The following is a 24177-nucleotide window of genomic DNA, read 5'->3' on the forward strand; positions in this document are numbered from 1 at the left end:
AATAAAATTTAACATTTAAGAAAACTAAAGCAATTGTTAAGAACCTGATAATTTGTATAATACTATTTGCTACAAGTTGAGTGACGTAGAGCAGGTACTATTTTGTATTCAGAACTTGACCAATATTTTACTTTTAAGCATTTAAACTATAACTACTACTTTTGATTCTACCACCAAAATAATCTCTGCTTTCTCTTTCTTCTGGATAAAGATGAGATGATCACATCCTTATTTTCTTCTTCTTGTATCCATTTTGCTACAGCATCTTCTCAGACTCACAGGAGGATATGGAACGTGAACTATCCATTTTCAGTCAGCGTGATTATTTTATTCCAAGTATCTACCAAGGAATGGCTAGGAGAATAAGGTTGGTCCCTTTCCTTCCTGCAAGTTTAATAATCACCTTCATCTGAATAATTTCCTGATAATGAAATAGCAAACATGACATCAGGTGATCACCTGCCACTCAGAGGATCTCCCAACATGAAAGAAAACACAGATGATTTCTATATTCAACTCTTGATTAATCAGGATAATGGGCAGGGTAGGAAGGAGCAAGGCACGGGTAACCCAAACCCTCGTTAAAACGAAACCAGTCAAAGCCTGGTACAAAATGGATTACCCATAAACTTTTACTTAGTTTTATCCATATCATCAAGAAGTTTAAAAATAAGAAACACCTATATCACCAGATAAAAAATGGTCCAAAGGTTACTACCACTTATTAAGAGTTATTAAGAGTTAAATACTCTTAATGTTGTCTGCTCCGTGTCTTCCAGTATTGGAAATGGATTCCTCTCAACCCCAAACACATGCGCTATTTGTTCCCTTCTCTGATCTGGATCCCTCACCCTCAGCCGACTCTGCAGGGCTCGAATCCAGAGACTTCTCTGTCTTCTCTACCTACCCAGTGACACCCGTTGCTCCAAGGAGAGCTGGTTGGCAAGGTGGGGAAAGGGACCACGGCAATTATGGCAAAGGGCAGGGTATCCACTAGTCACTGTGTCATTCCAAATAGAGGCTTTTTGATGTGTAGATGATTTATAGTTGTTTTTAGGTTTTGCACATACTATTCCAGTGATTGAGGACAAGAGACAGAGACTCACATCACATCTGTGTAGTGGGGTGGGGGGAGGGGAGTCACTCAATTTTGAAAAAGCTCTCCAGGTGATTCTGAACCTCCCCATTCCTCCAGGTGAAAACAAGTGACAGCTTTTGGTTTCCTGACGTTTATTCTTTTCTTAACCACTAAAACTAATCAACCCACAAATAATCTAGAAAGAGCTAGAATTAGGAAAAGGACTTAGAAACGTTTAGGCTGACTACATTTCCATCCTTTAACATAAAGATTCTCAGAAGGAACATACCCTTTTTTAATACTTTAAAATGGATTTTAAAAGATCACTGAATAACACTTTTTCAAGCAGTGATTATAAATATGCTTTGAAGCTTTGTCAGGTGAGATTTAATAGCACTTATTACAATTATGATTTTTTTTTTTAATTTTATTTATTTATTTATTTTTCCCCCAAAGCCCCAGTAGATAGTTGTATGTCACAGCTGCACATCCTTCCAGTTGCTGTATGTGTGACGCGGCCTCAGCATGGCCGGAGAAGTGGTGCGTCGGTGCACGCTCGGGATCCGAACCCGGGCCGCCAGCAGCGGAACGCACGCACCTAACCACTAAGCCACAGGGCCAGCCCTACAATTATGATTTGAAATATGTAATTAGCATGTGTGTTCTGCCTGCCTTGTCCAGTGCTGTGCACCACACTTACAGCACATGCTCAAGGAGTATCTGTGGGACGAATCCGGGGCTAAGCCCTCAGAAGCCTCTGTATCATCAGGGTACTAGAGATAAGAGCCAGCAAGAATCTTGGTTGGCAATTTTTTAAGAATGTCTGAAGACAACATCTCTGGAGACAACACAGACTCCTGAGGCTGAGTCGAAGCAGTATGGTCTCCTGAGCTGCCCTCCCTGACCCCCATATCCCGTTTGACACACTGGTTTCTACAAGCAACACCATGCTTACTCCAGTTCCCAGGGTAAATCAGGGGTGGCAAACTCAAAAGCCCAACAGAGGCCAAACAGATGATGAAAACGCAGCAGGCGACTGGGTGTAAGGAAAACAGACACCAGTCACTCATATGTGGACCAGTAGGCCATGGAGGTGAGAACTGTGGCAGACGGGCCAGCAGGAGCACCACCCAAGGAGGGGCGGCTCCAGCCCTCAGGTCTCAGAGGCAATGAGGGCCCAGGGTTACCAGTTCTGCTGAATTTTTCAAAAGAAACATAACTGAGAATTCTTAATTTGAAATCTCAATTTTTATATGTTGGCACTACATCGGGCAGAGTGAACAAAATGGATGTGGAGCTTATATTCAGTCCTTGGGCCACTGAACTACATTAAATAACATCACATCCACATCTAGCCCAGCCTGACCCACCAAATCAAATGTGGACTTCATTTCTCATTTCCAGTCAAAACACTGTCATGGTCACAATTTTTTTTTATTTGCCTTTCTCTTTTACTCCCCGTTCTGCTCCAACTCGCAAAAAAGTACCCAGAAATTAAACACAGGAAGCTCAGAGAGCCAAGGCAAGCCAGCCCCAAAGTAGCAGGCTCCCTCGCACAGGGGCCAAAGTCCAGGTGCTGGGGTCTCCGGTCTCCACTCAGAGCCTGGTAGTAAAAGCTAGTGCAGAATAAGGTGGTCCCAGGGGTTAGCAGTAACCCAGCCCAGAGGGGCTTTCTGCAGTGGGGCTCCGCTAACGGGTCCAGGCTGTGTAAGAAGTGGTGTTTGCTGGCCTCATGAAAGAGCTCCTTCCCATAGGCATTGGGAACTGGGCACCGTGCGCCCCACAGGAGGCCAAGCCTAAGGCCCCGGCTTCGGACGAGGCGCCCAAGAGAAAGCAGTCCCTGGTCCAGCCATGGACACGGGTGGTCACGTGCCCGACGAACACCCTCATGGTCAGAATTCTTGCAGAATGATCTATATTGTCTGATTACACTTATTTTTTTAAAAAATTCTCTTCAGGAGCCAGCTAACTGGCTACTTTGACCTATTTCCTATTAGACAGATAGCAGTGGTTGGCTTGGGCTAGAGGCCTAAAATGTGTGAGTAAACACTAGAAAAAAAAGAATCACATCAGTAGAAACACTGCTAAACATTTGGCATACTTTCATTTCACAAAATGTTTTCAAGCACATCCTGAAAATGAGGCAAGACAGTCATGGGGCTTGGTGACACTCACTCATCTACCAGCCACGAAACCAGCCTTCCTGGAGCCCAGAGCCCTCCTGTCCGCAGTTCCAGGCAGAGGCAGGATTTCCCTGCGAGCTCCTGAGGATGCCTAACTACCGACTGTGCCCCCAAATTATACACCCTAGATTAACAGGACACCTGAGGTCTTACCAAATTTAAATCTTTCACTATATTGTAATATGCATATTCATAAGAAAAAGTATTTTTATTTACCTGTAATTTTGAAAGGTCTTCTGTATAATTTTTATCAGCTAAGGAATCAGATGATATTAAGATATTAACCCATGGATAGATTAAGCCATAATGACTACAGGCATTTATCTAAAATGTAAAAGAAATTTATTGTAAGCAAAATACAACAAAATAAGACTCTCCTCACCCATTCCACAAAAAGCAAGTGATCGCTAACCCTCTGTCACGTCACAGAATCAGATACACACTTTCCCGGGAAGGAAGGGAAGTCTTTCAGGACATACTCCCCCGGAAAAAGTTTCGCACTCCTGCTTCTCACTGAATAAATCTGCACTAAATATTTCCTTATATTTTAAACTTTAAAATATTCCTAAGAGGTGCTTTCTGGCAAAAAGAGCAATACTGCTTTTAAGCTAATTATACTTAAAAACAGTTAACAGTATTATGGGAAATAATTTTTATTTCTACTACTTTCCTTGGTAGGCAAAATCTCTTCCATAAGTTCTCAAGGCAACCCCCATAAAGCCCCCTTATTCAAGAAGTTGGTGCCTTTGCCCGTGAACCCACATTAGCCGTGGATCACAGAGGCACAGGGCTGGGAGGGGAGGCGAGCAGGAAGGGTAAGAGCAGAGCTGTCAGGGCTGCCACTAGGGCAGCAGAACAGGTGCGTGTGCAGCCCACAGGAAACGGGGCCCAGGAAGGAAGTCTCTCCCCCACAAGCCTCCTGAGTTCCTCTCCCCTCGGGGAGGCCTGCAGACGTCTCTTCCCTCATGTTCCACTCGGTGACCATCCCCTGCAAAGACATATTCTGGGGAAGCTCCCTCTCCCACACTTTGCTACTGAGGTACCACTGCAAGTAAGTGAGACATGAGCAGGAGGGGCCTTCTTCAGAAAACAAAATTATTTAAAATGTGGGCAATTTCACTCCTGGAAAAGTTTTAAGCGTATTTTTAACTCCTGCTTAAAAAAGACATCTGGTAATATAAACTATGTTTGATTCCAAGCCATTAAAAATAAGAAGGTACATTATTGAAATGTGTAACATACAAGTTTAATTGAATGTATTATTCCATTATCTTACCAGATCCTCTGATGTTCGCAATGGTATGGTGTCAGGGGGCTGCCTCGTAGATAATCTCCAGATGTACTGCGATGTGAGCTTGAAAAAGAGTTCCTGAAGCACCACATCTGGGAGACACGCTACCAGCTGAGCTTCCCAAAAGTCTACCAAGAGCTGAGGAATTGTGTCTTCATCCTTACCACAGAGCACCTTGAAACAGTGAAACAAGTGCCCGTAACCCATATAAATACAGTGCTGGTCAAGGTACAGCTGGGCTGAATAGCACTCCATCATGTGGGCCATGCATTTAATAATTTATCATTAGTATTCGTGTCATGGCAAAGCAAATTTAGGCATTTTAACAGGAAACAGATTCTAGGTTGCATGAACGGAATTTTTCTAGATACATTCTTTTAACCTGTACTTTTATAAAGTGGTTATGTGTAAGTCTGTTTTTTCAATAAACAAATGAAAACTCACTTCTCTTATTCTACTCCTTGCCCCCAACCAGTTTTATCAGGTCACCCAGAACAATCACATTTTCAAAGTGACAAACCTTAAAGAAGGAATCTGCTTCTTCAATTCCAATTTTGTTGTTCTTCTGTAAGCCCAGGACTGAAGCCACAAGCAACCCAGGCCAAGTCTCCCTCAAGTGCACTGCAAGCTCAGATGGAACAATCTGTCCCTTCCTCCGCTGGATCAACAGTCGAGGTTCCAGAATGAAGCCACAGACCAACTTCATCTTCAGATAAAAAAGAAATTTAGGAACAAAATGTACATTGCATTCATCTTGGAAATACATGCAAGTGCATTCAAGATTCATGGTTAAACTTCAATAGTTTAATCTAAATTTTTTCTTTAACTACAAAGACTGGTTCTCCCTCTAAGGACATCATTGTTAATGTCTTTATAGAAGTTATTAATATTTCATTAAGCATCAAGATGTCCTATTTTTGTAGAGAGCTTTACAATGTAAGGTCTACTTGATTTAAAAATAATATACCTTAAGTTTTTTCAAAATTATAAAAAGGAAATTCATCTTCTAGAATTCTACTCTTCAGAGCAGAGGCCACCTCAGTGTTGACTTGCTCTCCTCATCATGACAAAAGTGTGTCATTTGTACAGTGATAAAGCACTTCCGCTCTTCTTGTTTCAGAAACTAAAGTCATACTGTAGGCATTTGATGATAGTCAGGCAACAAAACAACGTGGTAGCACAGGGTATGAAGTCAGAGAGCCGGCCTCAAATCCTGGCTCTGCCACTCACCAGCTGTGTGACCTTGGACAAGCTATCTAACCTCTCTTTGTCTTAGTTTCCCTCACCTGTATAACAGCATCAACCTCATAGCATTGTTGCAAGAATTAAGTAAGATAACACATGCAAGGGGCTTAGAATAGGCCTGGGATAGAGTAAGTGCTCAATTAACCTCACCTCTTAATTTCTTCCCCTAATGATTTACATCTTTGATTCATGTCCCTAAATGGCCTCTCTTCCAAGAGAAAGCTCCCTTTTCATCGATATGCCATTCGAATGCCCAGTCCTCCATACTGTCATTTGTGATGTCCCAAGTGCAGCTATTTCTGCAACTACTGGACTCCTGAGGCTCATGGTTAATGTCTCACCTGAACACACATCACTTTGTTCTGTTTCCAGTGAACACACCATATCCCTGGTGCCAGATCAGGCTGTGGACTTGTTCAGAGCCTGCACATTCTTCAGTACCAGGCTCCGTGCTCTGAACAGAGTACCTGGCTCTAAAGTGAAAAGTCTTTGGATACCCACTGCTGCCATTTACCATTCTCATCAAGGCCCAAGCACTCCCACTTTGGGTCATTTCCTTTCTAATATTAAGTCTGTTTTCCTTTACGACTAAGGAAAAATGAGCTGGACAGAAGCCAGAAGAAAGCTACACACTTTAGGACTACCAGGTCCTATTTCAGCCCATACCAGGCAGGGCTCCATACCTCTGAATGGACTTCCATTTCATTTCTGTGCATGTCCAGATCTCCCATTCTCAGAGCCACTGCTGCCTTGGTCAATGTCACTAAGATGGATGAAACCCCAGAAGCATCCAGCTTCCTTAGATAGCTCATGGCAGTTAAAGGATTAATATTCTTCATAGAAGGACTACAGAGAACATGGGGCAGCTGCTTCGGCTCGGCCACATGGAACATCTGAACCACTTTTTCTGCTAACTCCTTTGGTGAGCAGGAACGAGAAATAAAAGGTCAGTCAGCAATAGAAAGCAACAAAATCAGCCAAAAAATAAAAAACGATACAAAACCAAGATATAAACATTCTAGTTAAGATAAAACTATACTATTATGTTTTGGTTAAAAAAGACAGAGTTGATGGTGATAACCTGGGAGACCTGAGATGACTTGAAGTGATCTCTTTGCTGAGTTATAATGAAGAAACAGCAGTGAAAAATGTACCAAGTTGTGGCCAGCATTTCTAATTTTAACAAGAGTTCAGAAGAAGAAAATATTTGATTAAATTATACTCGAAAGCCCATTATAAAAAATTACAGCTTAGTACAAGATATACTTAATGAGGTCTTTATATGAGAAAATTTCATTTCTCTCAAAACTTACATTCATCCAACTTTGCATATTTGCATTCAACTCTTTTTAAAAATACATGAGGGGCTAAAAATAATCCTTACTAATGTCTTAAGGTCACTGGGCCAGGAATTGATAAGTGAAGCTTCAGACACATGAAGGGTGGGGCATCTAGGGTTGGAGAAAGGGCTGCAGATGAGAAGAGGAAGGCAAGGCCCAGGTTCTGTGTCATTCTTCCAAAGACATGCCACTGTCACACTGGGCAGGTCGCTCAATCACAAGGGACCCCATTCCCCCATCTATCTAATGAGAAAGTATGAGAAGATGGTTATAAGTTCTTTTCCAAGCTATAATCCTATGATTATTAATGAAAAAAAGGGCACATTAGTTACCCTTTTAGGAAAAGAAGAATATAATACCCAAGAAAAATATTTGGAACTTGACTTCTAAATGGTATTACATAAATTGCTAATATGCAAATTTAAAAATATTAGATATAACTCAATAGAAAACTGTATTCACTTCACTTAATTCTTCATCCAGGTTTTCGTACAGGGAATGATTAATGTAAAAGATTAATCCTCTCTCGTATTTCTGCGACCCGTCCTCTACTGCCCAGTCCACTCGGGCCAAAACTTCAGCCATAGACAAACCAGACATCTTATAGTATGGCAAGGCGAGGTGGGAATGCTGGGTGTCAAGCCTAAAGGGAAGGAAGTAAAAAAAACCTGAAATTTGTCATTTTTAAGCCTGGATGTCTATTACATTTGATAATAAAACAGGTCACGTTTTCCTGAAGACATAAATCTCAAAATACTTTTCTACCACCATTAGTGGTTGGAACAAGCTCCTAAGTTTTATTCTGCAAAGTCATTCTATTTAATGTAGTTTCTTTTTTGTCTGCTCATAATAAAAATAGAAAAACAAGAGGTGAATTTTAATATTTATAATGTGGCTCTAAAATAATGGTGTTTATAGCTGGGAAATGTCTGTTTTATTAATTTATAATCATTCCCATGAGTCAAGTAAGCCTTTGAAACAATCATACACAAAAAGATTTATAAACACCATTCTCAAAAAATAAAAATCGCTATTCTAGGATCCTAGTGTACTTTTCTGACATCACACAAGCATTGACTACTAAGATTAAAATCACTGACTGTCCATCTGGTATCTCTCCCTTCAAGCTAAGAGGCACTAAACTAGTCACATGGCTGTCTCTGGGAATTTCCCTGGTCACGGGGCCCCCTCAAAGACCTAAAAAGAAACTTCAAATTCCTAAGCTAAGTGGTAGGAGACTCATGAACTTGAGACTCACTGCTCATCTAATAAACTGTAACTCCTTGAAGGCATGCAACAGATCACATTCATCTTTGTATTTCTGAGCTTAGCACAAGCAGGCGCTTAACAAATGCTTGTGGAATAAATGAATACATGAACCACCTCTCCTCACGCGTTCCCCCATTTATCAGGTAACCGCCAGAAACGGGAGAGTCACCCAAAGCTCAGACGGCTTCCCTAACAAGGTTCCAAGGAGCACCACCAACCTGCTGTAGCAGTCTCCAAGGTGCCCACAGCTTTCTTTAAACGCTTCTAAAAGCTCTGCTCTTTCTCCAGGTTCCAGCTGACTGGCATCCATTAGGGCCGCTCGCACTAGCAGATGAGCCTCACTAAGAAGGTGGATGCAACCCTGGGTTTTTGCAGTCTTGTAGGTATTACTGTAGTCTATCTAAAACAAAAAAGGCAAACAGCTCATGTTGTTGCAGAAAAACTCCCAAAAGTTTCCCAGTTCTTAAGGATATCTATGTATTTTGTGAGTAAAGTTAATATTTGGACACATTAAATCCTAAAAAATAAAAAGTGGTTATGTATCATTCTGATAAGGCCTAGCTGAAGTGTTTTCTTCCCCACAATCTATGAGACAGTTTAATACGTACATGAGTGTAAATGCTCCTTGTTAAACAGCACTAATCATTACAGAAGGTACAAATAGCACTACAATACTAATAACACTGGTAACTTAGTGATAATTTGATCACAATTTGATGAGAACATATCTGAAATAGCTAACTTTTAAGTTCTATGATTTAAATCCTTCTCAAATTCAGACTGAGTATCCCTCCCTTATTTTCAATTGCTGACTTTAGGTTCTACTACATCTATTTCTGTAACTCACAGTGGGCTTATAAAAATTATCACCAGCTAATCTGAGTCAATCGGTATTTTTAGACTCCAGGAGGCAAACCATCTAGATGAGGTCTAGGACTTTCAATAAAGCAAGACCAAAAAGGCAGGGCAAAGCTAATATAATTATCAGCATTAAAATGCCAGGGACAAATCAGGCAAAACCTTGACCTGATGATGAAACTACCAGCACCAGCGAGGGGCAGATGGATATCACATGCCTCCCAGTGTGATACCTGAGAAAGACACAGTATCACCTACACAATATTCTGGCCAAGAAGTAGAACACATAACCTGAATCTAATCATGAAACAAAAAATCAAAAAACAAAAAGGTGGAGGAGGAAAAATATATTTTTCAAAAATATCTATGTCATAAAAAACAAAGAAAGGCTATGAACGTATTCCAGATTAAAGGAGGCTAAAGAGACGTGACAATTAAATACACGACCCGATGCCAGACTGGATCCTGGACCAGAGCGGGGAAATGCTATCAGGCCATTGTTGGGTCATCTGACAAAACTGGAACATGAACCATAGACTAAAGTATTGTGTCCATGTGAAATTTACTGGAGCAAACAACTGTACTGTGGTTATGTAAGCAAATATCCTGATTCTTAGGAAACACACACTGAAGTATTCAGGGGCATTAGGCTATGATGCACGCAATTTACCTTCCAATGGATCAGAAAAACACGTGTGTGTGCATTTAGAAAGTACAAGAGTACAAATAAAAAAGAGAGAGAGGCGAAAGGGGTATAGTGTTGACTTCGGGTGAATCTGTGTGAGGAATATACGGTTTTATTTGTACTATTCTTATTCTTGCAACTTTTCTGTAAGTTTGAAATTATTTCAAAATAAAGATTTAAAAAAAATTGCCAGGGATGAGTAGGCAGCTGTCACTCATACAAAAAGAATAGGACGCCCACTCTGGGCCCCCGGCCACAGAACAGTGCTGCAGTGCCCCAGGACAATCTGCTAACATTTCAAAGAAGAGAGAGACTGGGATCAATGACCAAAGATTTCTTTCAGCTCTGTTTCATGGTTCTCTTTGCTAGGGTTCAAAGTAAAGGTCAAAGGCTGTTTATGTTTAGACTGGTTCATCCATCGTCATGGGAGGGTGGGTATGAACAAGGGAGGAAATGAATTTTAATGAAGTGACTTTCTACGGTCTCCTCAAAGGCCAGGAGCTGTGAAGATGAGAAGGGAAGGAAGATAGGCGCTCCACTGTCAGACAGAGCCTGGAAGTGGGTTGGCTGCGGCATTCTGAATGTACGACAATTAGAATCAATTCCACTCCAAATTTCTACAAATAAGAATTAAAAGTCTGAAAGGAATACCATTTCTTTGTACAGTTGCACTGGTGAGATCGTATTCACAATATACAAGTTCCACCCAGCCTCAGCTACAGGAGGTGTTTTGAGCTTAACACCGGTACCTGTTCTAGAACTAAAAGCAAAACAAAGGACAAGAATGGTAAAATAAGACATATTATTAACAAATGGCAATTTTAAATGGTAAATATTGGATACCTAAAATAATGTAACTATGAAATTATTTTCATTTAGCATTTTCTTCTGTGATTAACTGTACAGTTGATTTTTATTAGTTCACAACGCTACACAGGCTATGACATTTAATGTTTCACAGCTCTTGTATACTGACAAACCAATCACTTCCAATTCATTCCACAAGCTTTCTTAAGTGGGCAATAAAAGCTCAAAAAATGGGCAAGGCCCCTCAAAAGGAAGACAGACTTGGCTGTTCGAGTCCCTACACCCAGGCTCTCCTGCACGTGGCCTTCCTGAGTCCAGCACGCCCCACACCACAAGTCTAAGCAGGAGCTCCAGCAGAGCAGCAGGCAGAACACTCACAGCTGCTGGGACAATGCAGAAGACACATTTAACTGCAGTTCTACCTAAAGCACTAACTCATCTCTTGCTTTCACTACGTGATGCATTTTCTGTAGTACACAATCTTTTTAAAAGGTAGACCTTTGACCAAATCAATTTTCAAATAAATTAGAATTTTTTAAAAATCATTTAAAAAATGCAACACTTTTTAAATGTCAAATATGCACGATTACAAGTTGTTTTTCCTCTCGCCAGCAGCTTTTAGGATCAGTTCCGACTACTCTGTGCCCACACTAAGTGACCAGTTACCCAAGTCAACCTGATTACTCCTGCTGGTGAGACAAAGCACAGGCTCAAACAATTCGAAAAAGCAAAAACTTATGTTAAAAATAAAAACCGACGTTCAACTTGAAATACACTATGTTTCTTCCCCCAAACAGATTTCTTTCTGATTAAATTTCACATAGAGGAATGTTCAAATTAGACTGATGCCCTACCACTAAGTTCACAACATAAAAAACTCGAACAGAAGCACAACTAGTCTGGAATTAAGCATTCTACTGTAACAATGTGAAAGCAGAAAACTGAAGAGTCAACCAGAGATTAGTGTTATCAAAGGGCAATTTTATTTTAGGGTAGATCAGCACATATCCATACATCATGAATGTGCTTTAAGGTAAAAAATGCATTGTTAACTTTTTTTGAATTGAAATACCAGAAAATAATCTTTGGATAAAAATGTAACCACTGGAAGTTCAAAGAAGAAAAGAGGAAAGAGCCTTATAGTTTGGATCAGCACTGGAGGCTCTTCTTATGTGTTAATTACACAGAAAAGCATGTCCTTTAGCTTCTTATCTGAAATGCCACAGATTTTTATTGAAACTATTTTATAACTCATTTTCTTCTAAAAGTTCAAGGTCAATCATGAAGAATATTATAGAGATCATTAGAATCTTCTTTTCTTACTCTGGAAAAAGAACACCACAGAAAACCATCTGATCATTCAAAGTTTTGATTTAAAAAAGACACACACAAAATATACCAGGAACAATTCATTCCAGAAACTTGGGCAGGAATATCTGGCAGTGAGGGGACGCTTACAGAAGCCTCTTGGGTGACTCTCTTCTCTCTGGAACGGCCTCAGGGTCGGCCTTGGTCAAAAGTACGACGTGGTTTTTAAAGTGACAGATGGCTTTCAAGCCTATGAAAAGCTGTATTCTTAAAGCACAGACGTCCATACTGACAGGTGGGCAGGCCTAGCAAAGGAAAAGCCACAAATTTAGCCAAAGAATAGAGTACATGAACTTGAATCTTCAAAAATCAATCTCCTTGATAAAATCTCTCCTGCCCCACCCTCCTAAAACAATCCAAATTCCTATTCTTATCAGAGCAAGGTTATCCTATGCAAACTTATGTGCCCAACTATCTACTTCATATCTGCCTGCCAAAGAGCCACTGAGTACTTGCTGACTGAATGAAGGCAAGAAGCGGGTGCACCTGAGGCCCCTCACAGCTGTGGGAACCCCAACGTGGCTAGAGTGGCTCCAGGAGCACAGCCGGCGGCTGGTAACCTGCCGCCCAGGGAATCCCCGCTAACCGTGGGCTGGCTCAGGGGTATGCCCAAAACAGGGTTCTAGGCCAAAATCAGACACTGTAAGAGGACATTCTACTGAATGAAGAGTACATAAAATGGTTTCTTAGTGTACGGGTATATGAGAGAAATGCTTGCACGTTCAGATGGCCCCTGACTGCTGGCTCCTTAGGTGTGAACGTTGCCTGGGACGGCTGACAGGCTGTGGTGTGTCAGGTAAACTGGAGGAAACCCTGGACCAGAAGCCAGGCTCCCGTCCTTATAAGTGACCATTAATTCAAGTGGAATGGATAAGAAAGATAATGCAAGAGCTCTTTCTGGGAGCTCACAAAATGATGCTGCCAGGCCTCCTCCCTTTCCTCCATTAATGCTGTTTTGATTCTGAGGTCATCTTCACTGTCCCTTTGTACAAGGTGCTTTGGGAAACACTTCCGTCTATTTTTCATTCCTAAGAATAGTTCAAGTGGCCTTGGCTAGTGCTAAGAAACCAGAATCTCAGAGGAAAGGGAGATAAAGACCACATGCCCTTTGGCCCCGACTCCGAGGTTGTGAAACCTTTCTCAGACCAGGGCTCCCAAAGCCTGAGTGAGCAAGCAGGCTCAGTGACTACGCGCTGGCTGGGGAGGCATCTAGGATTTCAGAGTGGTGGAATGGCAGAGAAGGGGGAGCCACGAGGTGTGGCCATCCCTGTCCTTTCCTCTGCCCCTGTCAGGAGCACTGCCCTCAGGGCAGCATCCCCTCCCCGCAGCTGCCCATCTCTCTTCTTTCCTCCCTCCCTCTCTTCCTTGTTCCTTCCCTCTGAGAAGACCTGGAATTACGGTTTGTTTTCAAATGTAGAGTGATTCTACCTCAATCTATTACGTACCCCTCACTCTGCCATCACCATGTATGTAAGCCTAAGTCTTTCTGAGGTTTAAAACAAAAAACAAGGCAAGGCAGGGGGAGAAGAAGCGAGGTTCAAAGAATCTGTCCATTTTTACAAGGGACATAACCTTTATTTTTAAAATAATCTCTGGAAAAGGCTATGCGTGTATCTTAAACACAGACAGAAAGGCCTGGGACAGCTGTGCTCTGGTTTCCCAAGAGGCTGAAGGCAGACGGGCAGCCTGGTCAGGCCAGAGCAAAAGGTGCTGAGAGCTCCGATCATGATGTCCGTACAACGCTCTCACAGATCACAACGGGGGCAGCAGTGACAGTGGCCGAGTACCTCAGACACGTTAAGCACCACATGGGGGTTAACACGTTAACCACATGGTTAACATAACCATCATTACTGAACACTGATTTTTTCAGAAAAAGTTGTTCCAGGTGCCCCATGGACATAAATGAACTTTTGAAATACAGGCCATCGTAACAAGGGGGTTCCCTGCAGCATGTCATTCATAACAAACATCCATCCAAACAGCTTACACTTCAGAGGTGAAAGTGCATATGATGAATGTTACGCAAATGATCAGTATATTTCTGAGAACAGAAACTCAAGGTCAGAAAATACAGAATTTCATCATAAAATTGCCTATGTTCATTTTGTGGTCAGGAGCTTCCCAGAGACTAAGCATATTACTTCTCACTGAAAAGGAGGTTATTGATCTGGCATACCCATTAACTCTTAGATTAAGACTGCAGAAATACAGAAGGTTGCTGAAGGCTTGTAAAATGGCAAAAGAATTATAGGCATATCTGATAACAGTATAAATTATCAGTATATTAACAGTATAAAAAATCAGTTCAATGCACTGTATTCAGTTTTGTGCTCTTGAATATACTGATTTCTGTTCTGCTTTGTTAACAGTTCTATACAATTGCCACCAATATTTCTGTTAAAAAAGAATAAAATCATAGTATACTATAGTGGTGAAGTGCTCTCTCTGAAGGTACACTATACATATTCTCTACTAAACTTTAAAACCTATTCACCATACCTAAATTCTAAGTGAAATGTTTTCAAAGTAATCTTAAAAATTGTCATCTAAACCATGAATTACAAAATGCTTATTATTTTACATCCAAAAGTTCTAATTCAATAAACAAGACCTTGAGACCTTTAATGTTGCCAACCTTAGACCCAACAGCAAATTTGCAAGCACCCATCTGTTCCCCCTCGATCTTGAGGTTTCGCTGTCATCACAGCCAGTTCTAACCTTCAGGGTGGTGTCCACGTACGGGTCCTCCTCTCGGGCTGCCGCTGCGCTGCACCGCACTGTGAAACACTGCAGGTTGTTACTAAGGAAGAGGAGAGAGGCCGCTGAGCAGAGTGGAGGCCCACGACCAATGTGCCCAGAGTTGGGAGGATCTCACAGGCAAGCAGAACAATGGCAGGGATGGGGAAGACGCAAGTATTTGTCAAATGCTGACAAGTTAGACTGCTTCTTAACAAGGAGAGTAACTCAGAATCCCCACGGAGTGTTTTTTAAAATATATAATTGGTCCCACCTCACCCTGCTGAATGTAATCTCTACGGGCTGAATTTAGACATGTCTATTTCTACAAAGCTCCACGTGTGGCCCTGATGTATCTCCTAATTAAGAACCGTGGATCTGGGTCAATGACCTCATTTCATAGGCAAAACGGTGACCCAAGGATCTGCCCCAAGTTCAGAGAGGTGACTGTCAAAGCCGCGATGAGAACCCACATTCCCTGATTATTCTCTCCATCCCACTCTCCAGGAGGACACCGAGCCTGGGTTACGCCAGGCAGCACACCTGGTTTGCTGCACAAATTGCTGCATGAATTGCAAACACAAATCCAATCAGAGACTGTCTGAAGGAATCTTCAGCATTAACTAGTCCAGTAGCTCATTTTAAAGACTAGGGCAACGGAAGTTCATGACTTGTCCAAGGCCTTTCAGGAGAATGGAGCCAAATCAGATCCAGGTCTCCTCACTTATCTAGCTCTTTCCACAACCCCAGGAAAACGACCTAGGACCCCCGTAAGTGCACAATAGATGGCTAATGACTGGAGGAGAAGTCAACACTCCAATACTGACATCAGAAATAGTTAGCAATTCACTTAGAAATTACTACAAAACCCATCTTGTAGTGGGTTCACAGGAATGATTTTTTAAAAACAAATGAGAAAGTGGGAGAAGTAAAAATGAACTCTGTTGAAATAAAAAAATAAATGACTAAAGCAAATGATCTTAAGGACTAACAATGATCTTAGAAGAAATACTTTTTTAACAAGAAAGGCATTCTGACATTTTCACAGTTGGGAGACTTTGCACAATGGAGGAGCTGTCAGTCAGGACTCTCCACCTGTTTGTTTGGGCTTCCACTTTGCCCAAGCCCACTGCCACCTCTGTCCATTTCCACAAAGTTCTAGGACATGACTTCTGGAGTCACGACGATGGCTGGGAGAGCAGCACCACCACTACTCTGGAGCTAAGAGTTAGCTCCCTCAGGAAGAAAACTGAATGGAAGGGACTTTGAGACAGCAGGGCACCTGCAGTGGGGCCAGAATGACAAGTAAGAGTAGCTATGACCACAAAGATAAATGTCCTTTATGTTCTTGAGCTAAAAAAGCCAGGTACTCTGACTCACTTCCACCTATAGTAATCCAGCTGTTGGCTATTGTTGGGATACTAAGAGGCCGTGTAGGAGAAGACTAAAGAGAACTGAATGTGTTGGCAAGGAAAGATGTCCAGGATATGCTGCTACATGGAGCAGTAAGTTGTTGAACAGTGGACAGCATACAATCTGCTTCTGTTAGGTAACAACTGCTATTCTAGTGCTTGCAGAGTCAAGTTACTGATGTCTGAGTATCTTTTGGTGCTAACATTAAGAAAACCTTCAATAATTTCCCACCTGGAGGCAGGCAAAACCCACACATTTTAAGTCTCTTCAAATCCACATAATGTTGTGTTTTCAGGACTCTACATTCCCAAGTGGTTCATGCCTTACACTTAAGAGAGAAGAAGGAATAAGTTTAGAGGGTCCACTCACTAAATTCTCAGTGTCCTGAATATCTATGCAATCTGATGGAGAACAGAGTTTTTTGCATCAGTATTTTGGGACAAAAATTCATATTTTACTCCTTCTTTCTCCCTTTACTTTTTCCTTGGTTTCTGAGCTGCTATAGTTTCCTAGGTTCTTCTGCATCCTTGAAGATCCTTCTCTTCCTCCTCTCGCTTCCTAAATATGACCTTCACCAGAGTTTAGCTCCCCATCTACTCTTCTCTGTCTAAATACTCATGGGGCCATGCTCAATCTTTGGATAATCAGCTCTTTTTTGATGGTAATAACATGTCTAAGCTTCCCTCTCTTCCCTAATCTTCAGTCCTATGTGTCCAAAAGCCTACTTAACATTTCCTCTTGATATTCCCTAAGCACTTCAAACCAAATGTCTAACCCAAACTTCTCTTTCTTCCCACACTACACCAGCCTCCATTCTTTCATAAACACATGCTGAAAACCCTGGTGGGGTTTTTCATGCCTCCTCCATCCGCATTATCCCATCAGATACCAAGTCTTGTAACTCTCTCCTTTAAGCCTCTCCCATCCATTCTTCCTTCTCCTCTCACTGCAACTGCCCTGCCCAAATGCAGCCCCCATTATCCTTACCTGAACCTTTTCAATATCTTATTTATCTATGTTCAATCCATCCTCCACAATGGCCACCATTAATTTTCCTAAAGCAATGCTCTGATCACCTCACTTTCTTTGGTCAAACCTTAAAAAAAGTCCTTAGTTAAATTTCCAAGGCCCTGAGCTATCTCTCAAGCATTATTTGCACCACTTCTTTACATTTCAGCTTTTTTATTTTTAAAGAAGATCACTACACACTTTGGAAATTGAAAAGACTAGCTACCTTTACACTGTTCACTTAGGAAACACACAATAGCATTTCTCCTTACACGAGAGAGGGGGAAGAGGGGAGAGCATCCCTACTAGGAGTGGGTATCAGAATCTCCAGGTGGGTCCTGTGCTGTCTGAAACATACTCTAGCACCTGCTGGAGATTCTGATACTACCACTCAGCTGAAAAAAAAAAAAATCACTGTCCTATGCAATTAATTATGGGATTCTCCCGCAAAACTGGACATAGCCTTTGTTTACAGCCCTCCCTCTATCTATAATGCCCTTCCCTTCCAATCTCTATCTGTCCAATTCTAACTAGCTTTCAGGCCTCACTTCAAACACAAAAAACTTTCCTGTATGACTCAGCCAGAAGTAATTTCCCTCCTCCCATAGCCTACAGCACTTTCACAAAGTGTTAAGACATTTTCCACAAAACTCCCAGTGTTTGTGTCCCGTGCACGTGTCTCCAGGCCTCTCCTATGTTGCTGCTGTAGAAAGTAGACGGTATATCTTATTCACAGTTGCCTGGCCAGAGGCCCAGTGCAGTGCCCTGCACATAATCTAAGCTCAAAAAACAGGAAATAGAACCAAAAGCACCACTCACTGCTGAGATGAAAGGAAATGAGATTAAAGTCCTACTCAGGAACCCAGTTTACATGCAGCCTACTAGAGAAAGATAACTCAGAAGAGATCTACCACCAACCAGCCACATGCCCTTGACCAATTCCAACCTCTGGACTATTTCCCCATCTGTACTAATCAGAAGGTAGAATCAGATAGCCTTTCTGGCCCCATCCCAGTTCTGAACCATTATGAAATATCTCAACTCGTACAGAAAGGATATGACAACAGTGAAAAAAAAATTAGGAAATCTAAAAAGAAATCTAAAGAGATGCCCTGGTCAGCCCCACTGACTTTTCATTAGAATTCCCTATGAAAATCGTCCCTCATGAAGAATCTTATACTTCCTTTCAAAGATCCACATCCAGTCTAAGAAAATAAAACAAAGGCAAAACCAGAATCTAAATCTTTGACATTGAAAAGGCAGGTATGGACCATAAAAAAAAAACAAATGTGTATCATTAATTTACAGTGCTATATACTGATTCACATAATTCTCATTTAAAGATCTAGGAAGCGCCTCAAGAATTTACAGAAAAATAAGTGACTCAGAGGCCAGCAAGTGAAGTGTAACATACCTTGTAATGACATGCAAAAATTGTGGCGTGAGCACTGCCTGCTGAGACTTCTCGGGATATTGGTAGACTGACATTAACTCAACAGATTTGACAACCATGTAGAGATAGCCCACGTGAGGTAAGGAGAAAAAACAAAAGAGACTCTGCAACTCTTTTTCCTGAGATGAATTTTTTCTATCAGAAGTAAGAAAACCTGCATGAGAAAATGAAAAAAAGTAAATAACACAAAACCATAAAAAAAGAGAATCAATATCTTGACTCTTCTATGCAAAAAAAGCCTATCAGTGAATAACAAAGGAGCTGCTGAGGGAAAGTTGCTCTCTATAGAAGAACGGCCAGTAAGAGATGAAAAAGGAGTGATATAATTAGAATATCACTATTTTGCAACCCCTACTAAATGATCAGATCTAGATTATAATCATCAACAGCTGTTAATATCACAAAAGGAGTCAACCACATACTATGTACTTTCCAAGAGAACTCAACGCTACTTGTGTTACTGCAAAAATCAGCAGCAGCAGCATCTGATCAAGCCTGTCTAGATCAGCACTGTCAATAGAAATATGTGAGACCCACATGTAATTTAAAGTTTTCTAGTAATCATTTTTTAAAAAGTAAAAGAAAATAGACAAAATTTTAACAACGTATTGTATTAATCCAACATATCCAAAATACCACCATTTCAATAAGCAATCAACAAAAAAATTGAGATATTTTACATCCTTTTTTGCTGTACGGTCTTCCAGATCTAGTGTGAATTTTGTGCTTACAGCATATCTCAATTTAGATCAGTCACATTTCAAGTGCTCAGCGGCAACACGTGGCTAATGGCTACCATACTGAACACGGCAGCTTTAGACCTAACCACCAAATCACAGGGAAATACAGAGGATACAGGGACAGTTAAATGACACCGTAGGGAGTTGACCAGCAAAACTGAGATTGTGGGAAATCGACAGTAACAGTACAGTTTCTTGCTAACTAAACTGCAAAGAGAAGGGGAGGAGAGAAGAAGGGAGAGGCTACATGCTAAACATGACTTAAAAGACACAGCAACCATTGCAATCAACGAAGCTTATTTGAAATCTGAGTCAAACAAATTACAGAAAAAAATTTTTAGACAATCAGGGAAATTCGAACCCTGGATATGATATCAAGGAATATTTTTAAAATGTAAAATGGTATTTGGTGTTTGTTTAAATAAAAGAATCCTTTTCTTTTAGAAACACATGATGAAATATTTATGGATGAAATGGTACAAACTCTGGGATCTGCCTCAAAATAATCTGACATGGGGCAGGGAGTGGTCCTGAGGAACGATAGTGAAGCTGTGTGATGGGTACACAGGGTTCACTGTACTATTTTCTCTACATCTATGTGCTTGAAATGTTTCATAATCAAAGTTTTTTAAAAATGTATAGCTCTGATTGACACCTTCAGCATAGAAGTCCAATTCTGCACCCTCTACAATTAGCCCAAAGCAGTCTGCCAGTGTTTTCTCCCTCTTCTTTCCCACACACCTCTGTGCTCTAGTCAGACAGAACTGCTCACTAATCTCCAAACACACATGATGATTTTACACCTTGCACATGTTAGTTCCTCTTTTCTAAGATCTTACCAAAATTTCCATCTTCTAAAAATTCTACTCCTCCATTAGGGTCCAGCTCACCCATTCATCTGTCTACTAAGTAAATATTCATCAGGTACCTACCAAGAGCCACCGTTCTAGGTTCTGGGGATACAACAGTGCACAAGACAAGGTAACTGCATTCATTCTGTGATGGGGACTAGGGTGGAGAATAAACAAACTGTGCAGTACATAGAGAGGGGACAGTTAAATTGAGAGGTCAGGGAACTCCTCTGTAGTGAGGTGACACCTGAGCTGTGAATTGAATGACTCGAAGACACCAGCTATGCAAGATCTGAGCAAAGTGCATTCTGAGCACAGAAGAGTGAAGAGCAGGGCTTAGACAAGAGTGCACGCTGCACACCCAAGGAACACAGAAAGGCCATATGGATGGAGAAGACTAAGCAGGGTGAGTGGGACAAGATGAGCTCAGAATTAGGAGCATGGAGGCCATGGAAAGGATTTGGGACTTTATTCCAAGTGCTAGCAGAAGCCACTGGATAAAGGGTTAACCCTTTCACTTGGCTGCAGGCCTGTCTGGTCTCCAGCCTCATCTCACACACCCCTCCTATGCTCGACTCTCCCCAGTCTTGCTTCTCTCGGTTCCGCAAACAAAAAGGTTCTCCCTCCGCCACAGTGCCTTTCTGCTTCCTCTGCACCAGCCCTATCCTCAAATCGGCCCCGCGCACTCCTCATATCCTCTTTCTCAGGAAGCCTTCCCTGACCCCCAGATGAGGCCAGGAGATTTGTTACAGGCTCTCAAGGCAGGATCTTTCCTCACAGAGACTCATTTCGCTGTGTAATAGTCAACTAATGTCTGCCCCCCACCAGACAGTAAGCCCCATGAGTGCAAGGCCTTTGCCTGCTTCTGCTCATTATTGGTTCCCTAGTATTCAGCACAGCACCCAACACAGCAGGTACTCAATACATGTTTACTGAAAGAAAGAAAAAAATAAATGAAGGTTATAAACACATTTAATTTGAATAACACCTATATCTTTCTCTAGGCAACATCTAAAGATGTTAAGCAGGCCAGGACTAAGTACAGAACCCAATGGTGATTCTCAATCTTGGCTGCCCATTTGATTCCTGGGGAGCTTTCAGAAAATACTGATACCCAGGCTCCATAGTTGACCAATTAAGTCAGGATCTCCAGCATGTAGATCCCGGGCATCAGTATTTTTAAAGCATCCAAGTAAGCCCAATGTGCAGCACGGTTGAAAACCACTGCTCTGCATGAATTTCCATTCAGCCCACATTTCCCACCTGGCTCACACGGCCATCATCAGAAGCTCTGCCTAACATCCAGCCGGAACCCAGATAAACCCTGGCTAGAACAGGGCTCTGAGTTCCCTTTTGGGGCCTAGTGACCATTTCAAGAAGGGCAGTGGGTTTTGTCTGGCACGTCCTCTCCATGGCTTCTCCTAGCAGACATGACTTCCCTTTCTAGTGCTCACAGGTATTTGCTAAGGAAAGCTCTAAGGCCACAGGAAGACTCAGTGGAAGAACCAAACCCATTACCCATATGGGTCTCCAGAGTCTGTTCACCTCACTGCACGGTAGCACTGTCTTACTTACCAGTTTGGTAAATGGGTAGCAGCTGAAGTGAATGCAACTTGATGTCATCAGACAAGACATAGGACGAAACATCAGGAGCAAAACGTCTGTGAGTTTAAAGAGAGAGCGAGAGGGAGAGATCTAATTTCCATGCACTTTAAGTAGGTAAATATATATTAATTCTGGTAAATTAAAAGCTTTCTCATACCGATAGAGAAGGTGCTGAACGTGGAAATATTTTATTTTCTCATCAGCTAATCCTGTTGACTCCAGTGTAACAGATACTCCCGACTGTTCACTTTTTTCACCAAGAAGTTCCATGGGCTTTTGGCAGATAACAAAATCATCTGACTCAAGCTGCAAAGTCTCATTACTGATGCCTTAAAAAGTAAAATTTAAGAAAAGAGTTTAATAACTCCAAGCACTACTTGAATGAAAATTAGATTTCATAACATCTCCCCACCAATTAAACAGGTAGTAATTTTATTTATTTATACACACACATCTCATATATTTAGAAGGCCCTATGGTTTTGAAAAGTTTTAGCACTCACTCATTTATTCCTCACAACAACTGATATGGCACAACAGGATATTATTATCATCCCCACTGTACACATGAGGAAAGTGAAGCTCGGCGATGGAATCCTAACTCCAGGTCATTCAACGAGGAAATACGAGAACTGGGACTAGAAACTCCTCATCTAGCAGCAGCTGTTCCGTTATTTCTACTGATAAATATTATGTTGAAATACATTTACAGGCTACAGAATAAAATACGGGCAGCCAGATCATCAACCCAAACCCCAAGTATTAGGAATAACCAAATCTATAAATAATGTGGCTTGGCAATATATATATTAGAGCCCTTCAGGGATTGCCAGAAATAAGGGTTTTCTCCACACCTAAAACAAGCAAGCAAACTAAATTCATCATTTACCTTCTGCCCGTTTCACTGGATTGCTGGTCTCATGTGAATGGGGGTTAACACTCTCTTCATCTTTAGGGTCCGACTCCAGTTTTAGGACTAAGACTTCTAAGTCTGACATGACAGCGACATATCCAACACAAAAAGAAATTTCAACAGGCGTGATATTATGTATGTGGATAATTAAAGAGCGTTCAAAGTCCAATATTGAGAAGTCCTCATTAATGATCTGATACTTCAAACTAAACAAGACTAACTTATTTGTGCAGCCGACAAGAAGGTCTCCTTTCACAGGGCAACAGGCAATGCACAAGGGGGCCTCCGAAAGCGGCATTTCCACAATAGACATCTGGTCTCTGAGGGTCTCACTGAAGGGCGCCTCCACGTTCTGACCGACCATGCGGATACACACTCGGGAGCCTTCAGTCCTTTTACTCCTCCAGTTCACATAAGCACGCAGAAACGTAGCTTTGTTTTTCTCTTCAATTGCTACCAAATAGTCTCCTGAGAAGGAAATAAGATTACATGTAGAATTTGTAATTAGAAACAATGACTGACCTGGTGCCATGCAAGGAACAATTCATGAGTCCTAACGTGAATGGCTGAGTTAAAGATTGCCTAGAACAAAACCCGAAGTAACAGGATCTTAGGTGTATTTTTAACTGACATTAGGCATTTAGGTTTGGAAATACAATCTCTGCCCATTTTAATGTCTTAAGATAACTATTAATTATTCATTAGCTGACATAGAAATTTTACATTTTACTCCTAGCTAAGTGTTTACTGTAGCTCTGAATCTACAGCTCCAACAAAGCGCTCCTGACAGAGTTCAGCAGTATTAGTGTGATGTTAAAAATAAATTAAGGAACTCTGAGGAGGTTAGCAGAACTTACACTACAACCCCTCCCTTCCCACAAGTCACATCTTGTCAACTCTGAGAAATAAGACAAAGCTGCACATATTAAATAAAATTTAAATCCAAGTTAATTTTCCCTTAATTGTTGTTCTATTAGATTTTTTAAATTACAAAGTAATTTTGTAATTACTTTCTGTTGTGAGAAGTCAAAGTGGTAAAGAGATGTAAAATGAAAAGCATAATAATCTCTCCCCTGCTACAGGCCCCTGAGGAGCTAACGTTAACACACACGGCCTAATACATGTCCTTCTACACCTTTCTCTCACATAAACATAGACCAGAGTGGTATTTTGTCTTTTTATTTTTTTTAACCAAAATAGAACTACACTAAATATATTTCACAATCTGCAACTTTTAAAAATACCAATAAATCTTTCCCTCAATACATGGATATCTAACATCCTTTTCAATATCTGCATAATATCCTGTACATACACGTGCCAAATTTATTC

The 24177-nt window shown here is 41.3% G+C and overlaps 1 protein-coding gene and 1 pseudogene across 4 annotated transcripts in view; both read right to left on the minus strand.

The window, feature by feature from the left end:
• HPS3 (HPS3 biogenesis of lysosomal organelles complex 2 subunit 1) overlaps positions 1–24177 on the minus strand; it is a 36797-nt gene that overhangs the window by 5815 nt on the left and 6805 nt on the right. For all 4 annotated transcript variants that reach the window (XR_009221674.1, XM_058551170.1, XM_058551158.1 and 1 more), the window contains exons 2-14: positions 22822–23313; positions 22091–22262; positions 21904–21989; positions 18699–18891; positions 14846–14927; positions 12215–12369; positions 10601–10709; positions 8625–8806; positions 7600–7780; positions 6481–6714; positions 5073–5258; positions 4538–4726; positions 3478–3585 (exon numbers count right to left, since the gene is read on the minus strand). Coding sequence is in view for 3 of the 4 variants with exons in the window: in XM_058551158.1 (XP_058407141.1) it covers positions 3478–3585; positions 4538–4726; positions 5073–5258; positions 6481–6714; positions 7600–7780; positions 8625–8806; positions 10601–10709; positions 12215–12369; positions 14846–14927; positions 18699–18891; positions 21904–21989; positions 22091–22262; positions 22822–23313 (2369 nt within the window). In the remaining variant the exon portion in view is untranslated. The remainder of the gene's footprint in view (positions 1–3477; positions 3586–4537; positions 4727–5072; positions 5259–6480; positions 6715–7599; positions 7781–8624; positions 8807–10600; positions 10710–12214; positions 12370–14845; positions 14928–18698; positions 18892–21903; positions 21990–22090; positions 22263–22821; positions 23314–24177) is intronic.
• LOC131411948 (transmembrane protein 256-like) lies at positions 2226–3455 on the minus strand (annotated as a pseudogene).

Source organism: Diceros bicornis, chromosome 2 (assembly GCF_020826845.1).
Source record: "Diceros bicornis minor isolate mBicDic1 chromosome 2, mDicBic1.mat.cur, whole genome shotgun sequence".
NCBI classification, from domain to species: Eukaryota; Metazoa; Chordata; class Mammalia; order Perissodactyla; family Rhinocerotidae; genus Diceros; species Diceros bicornis.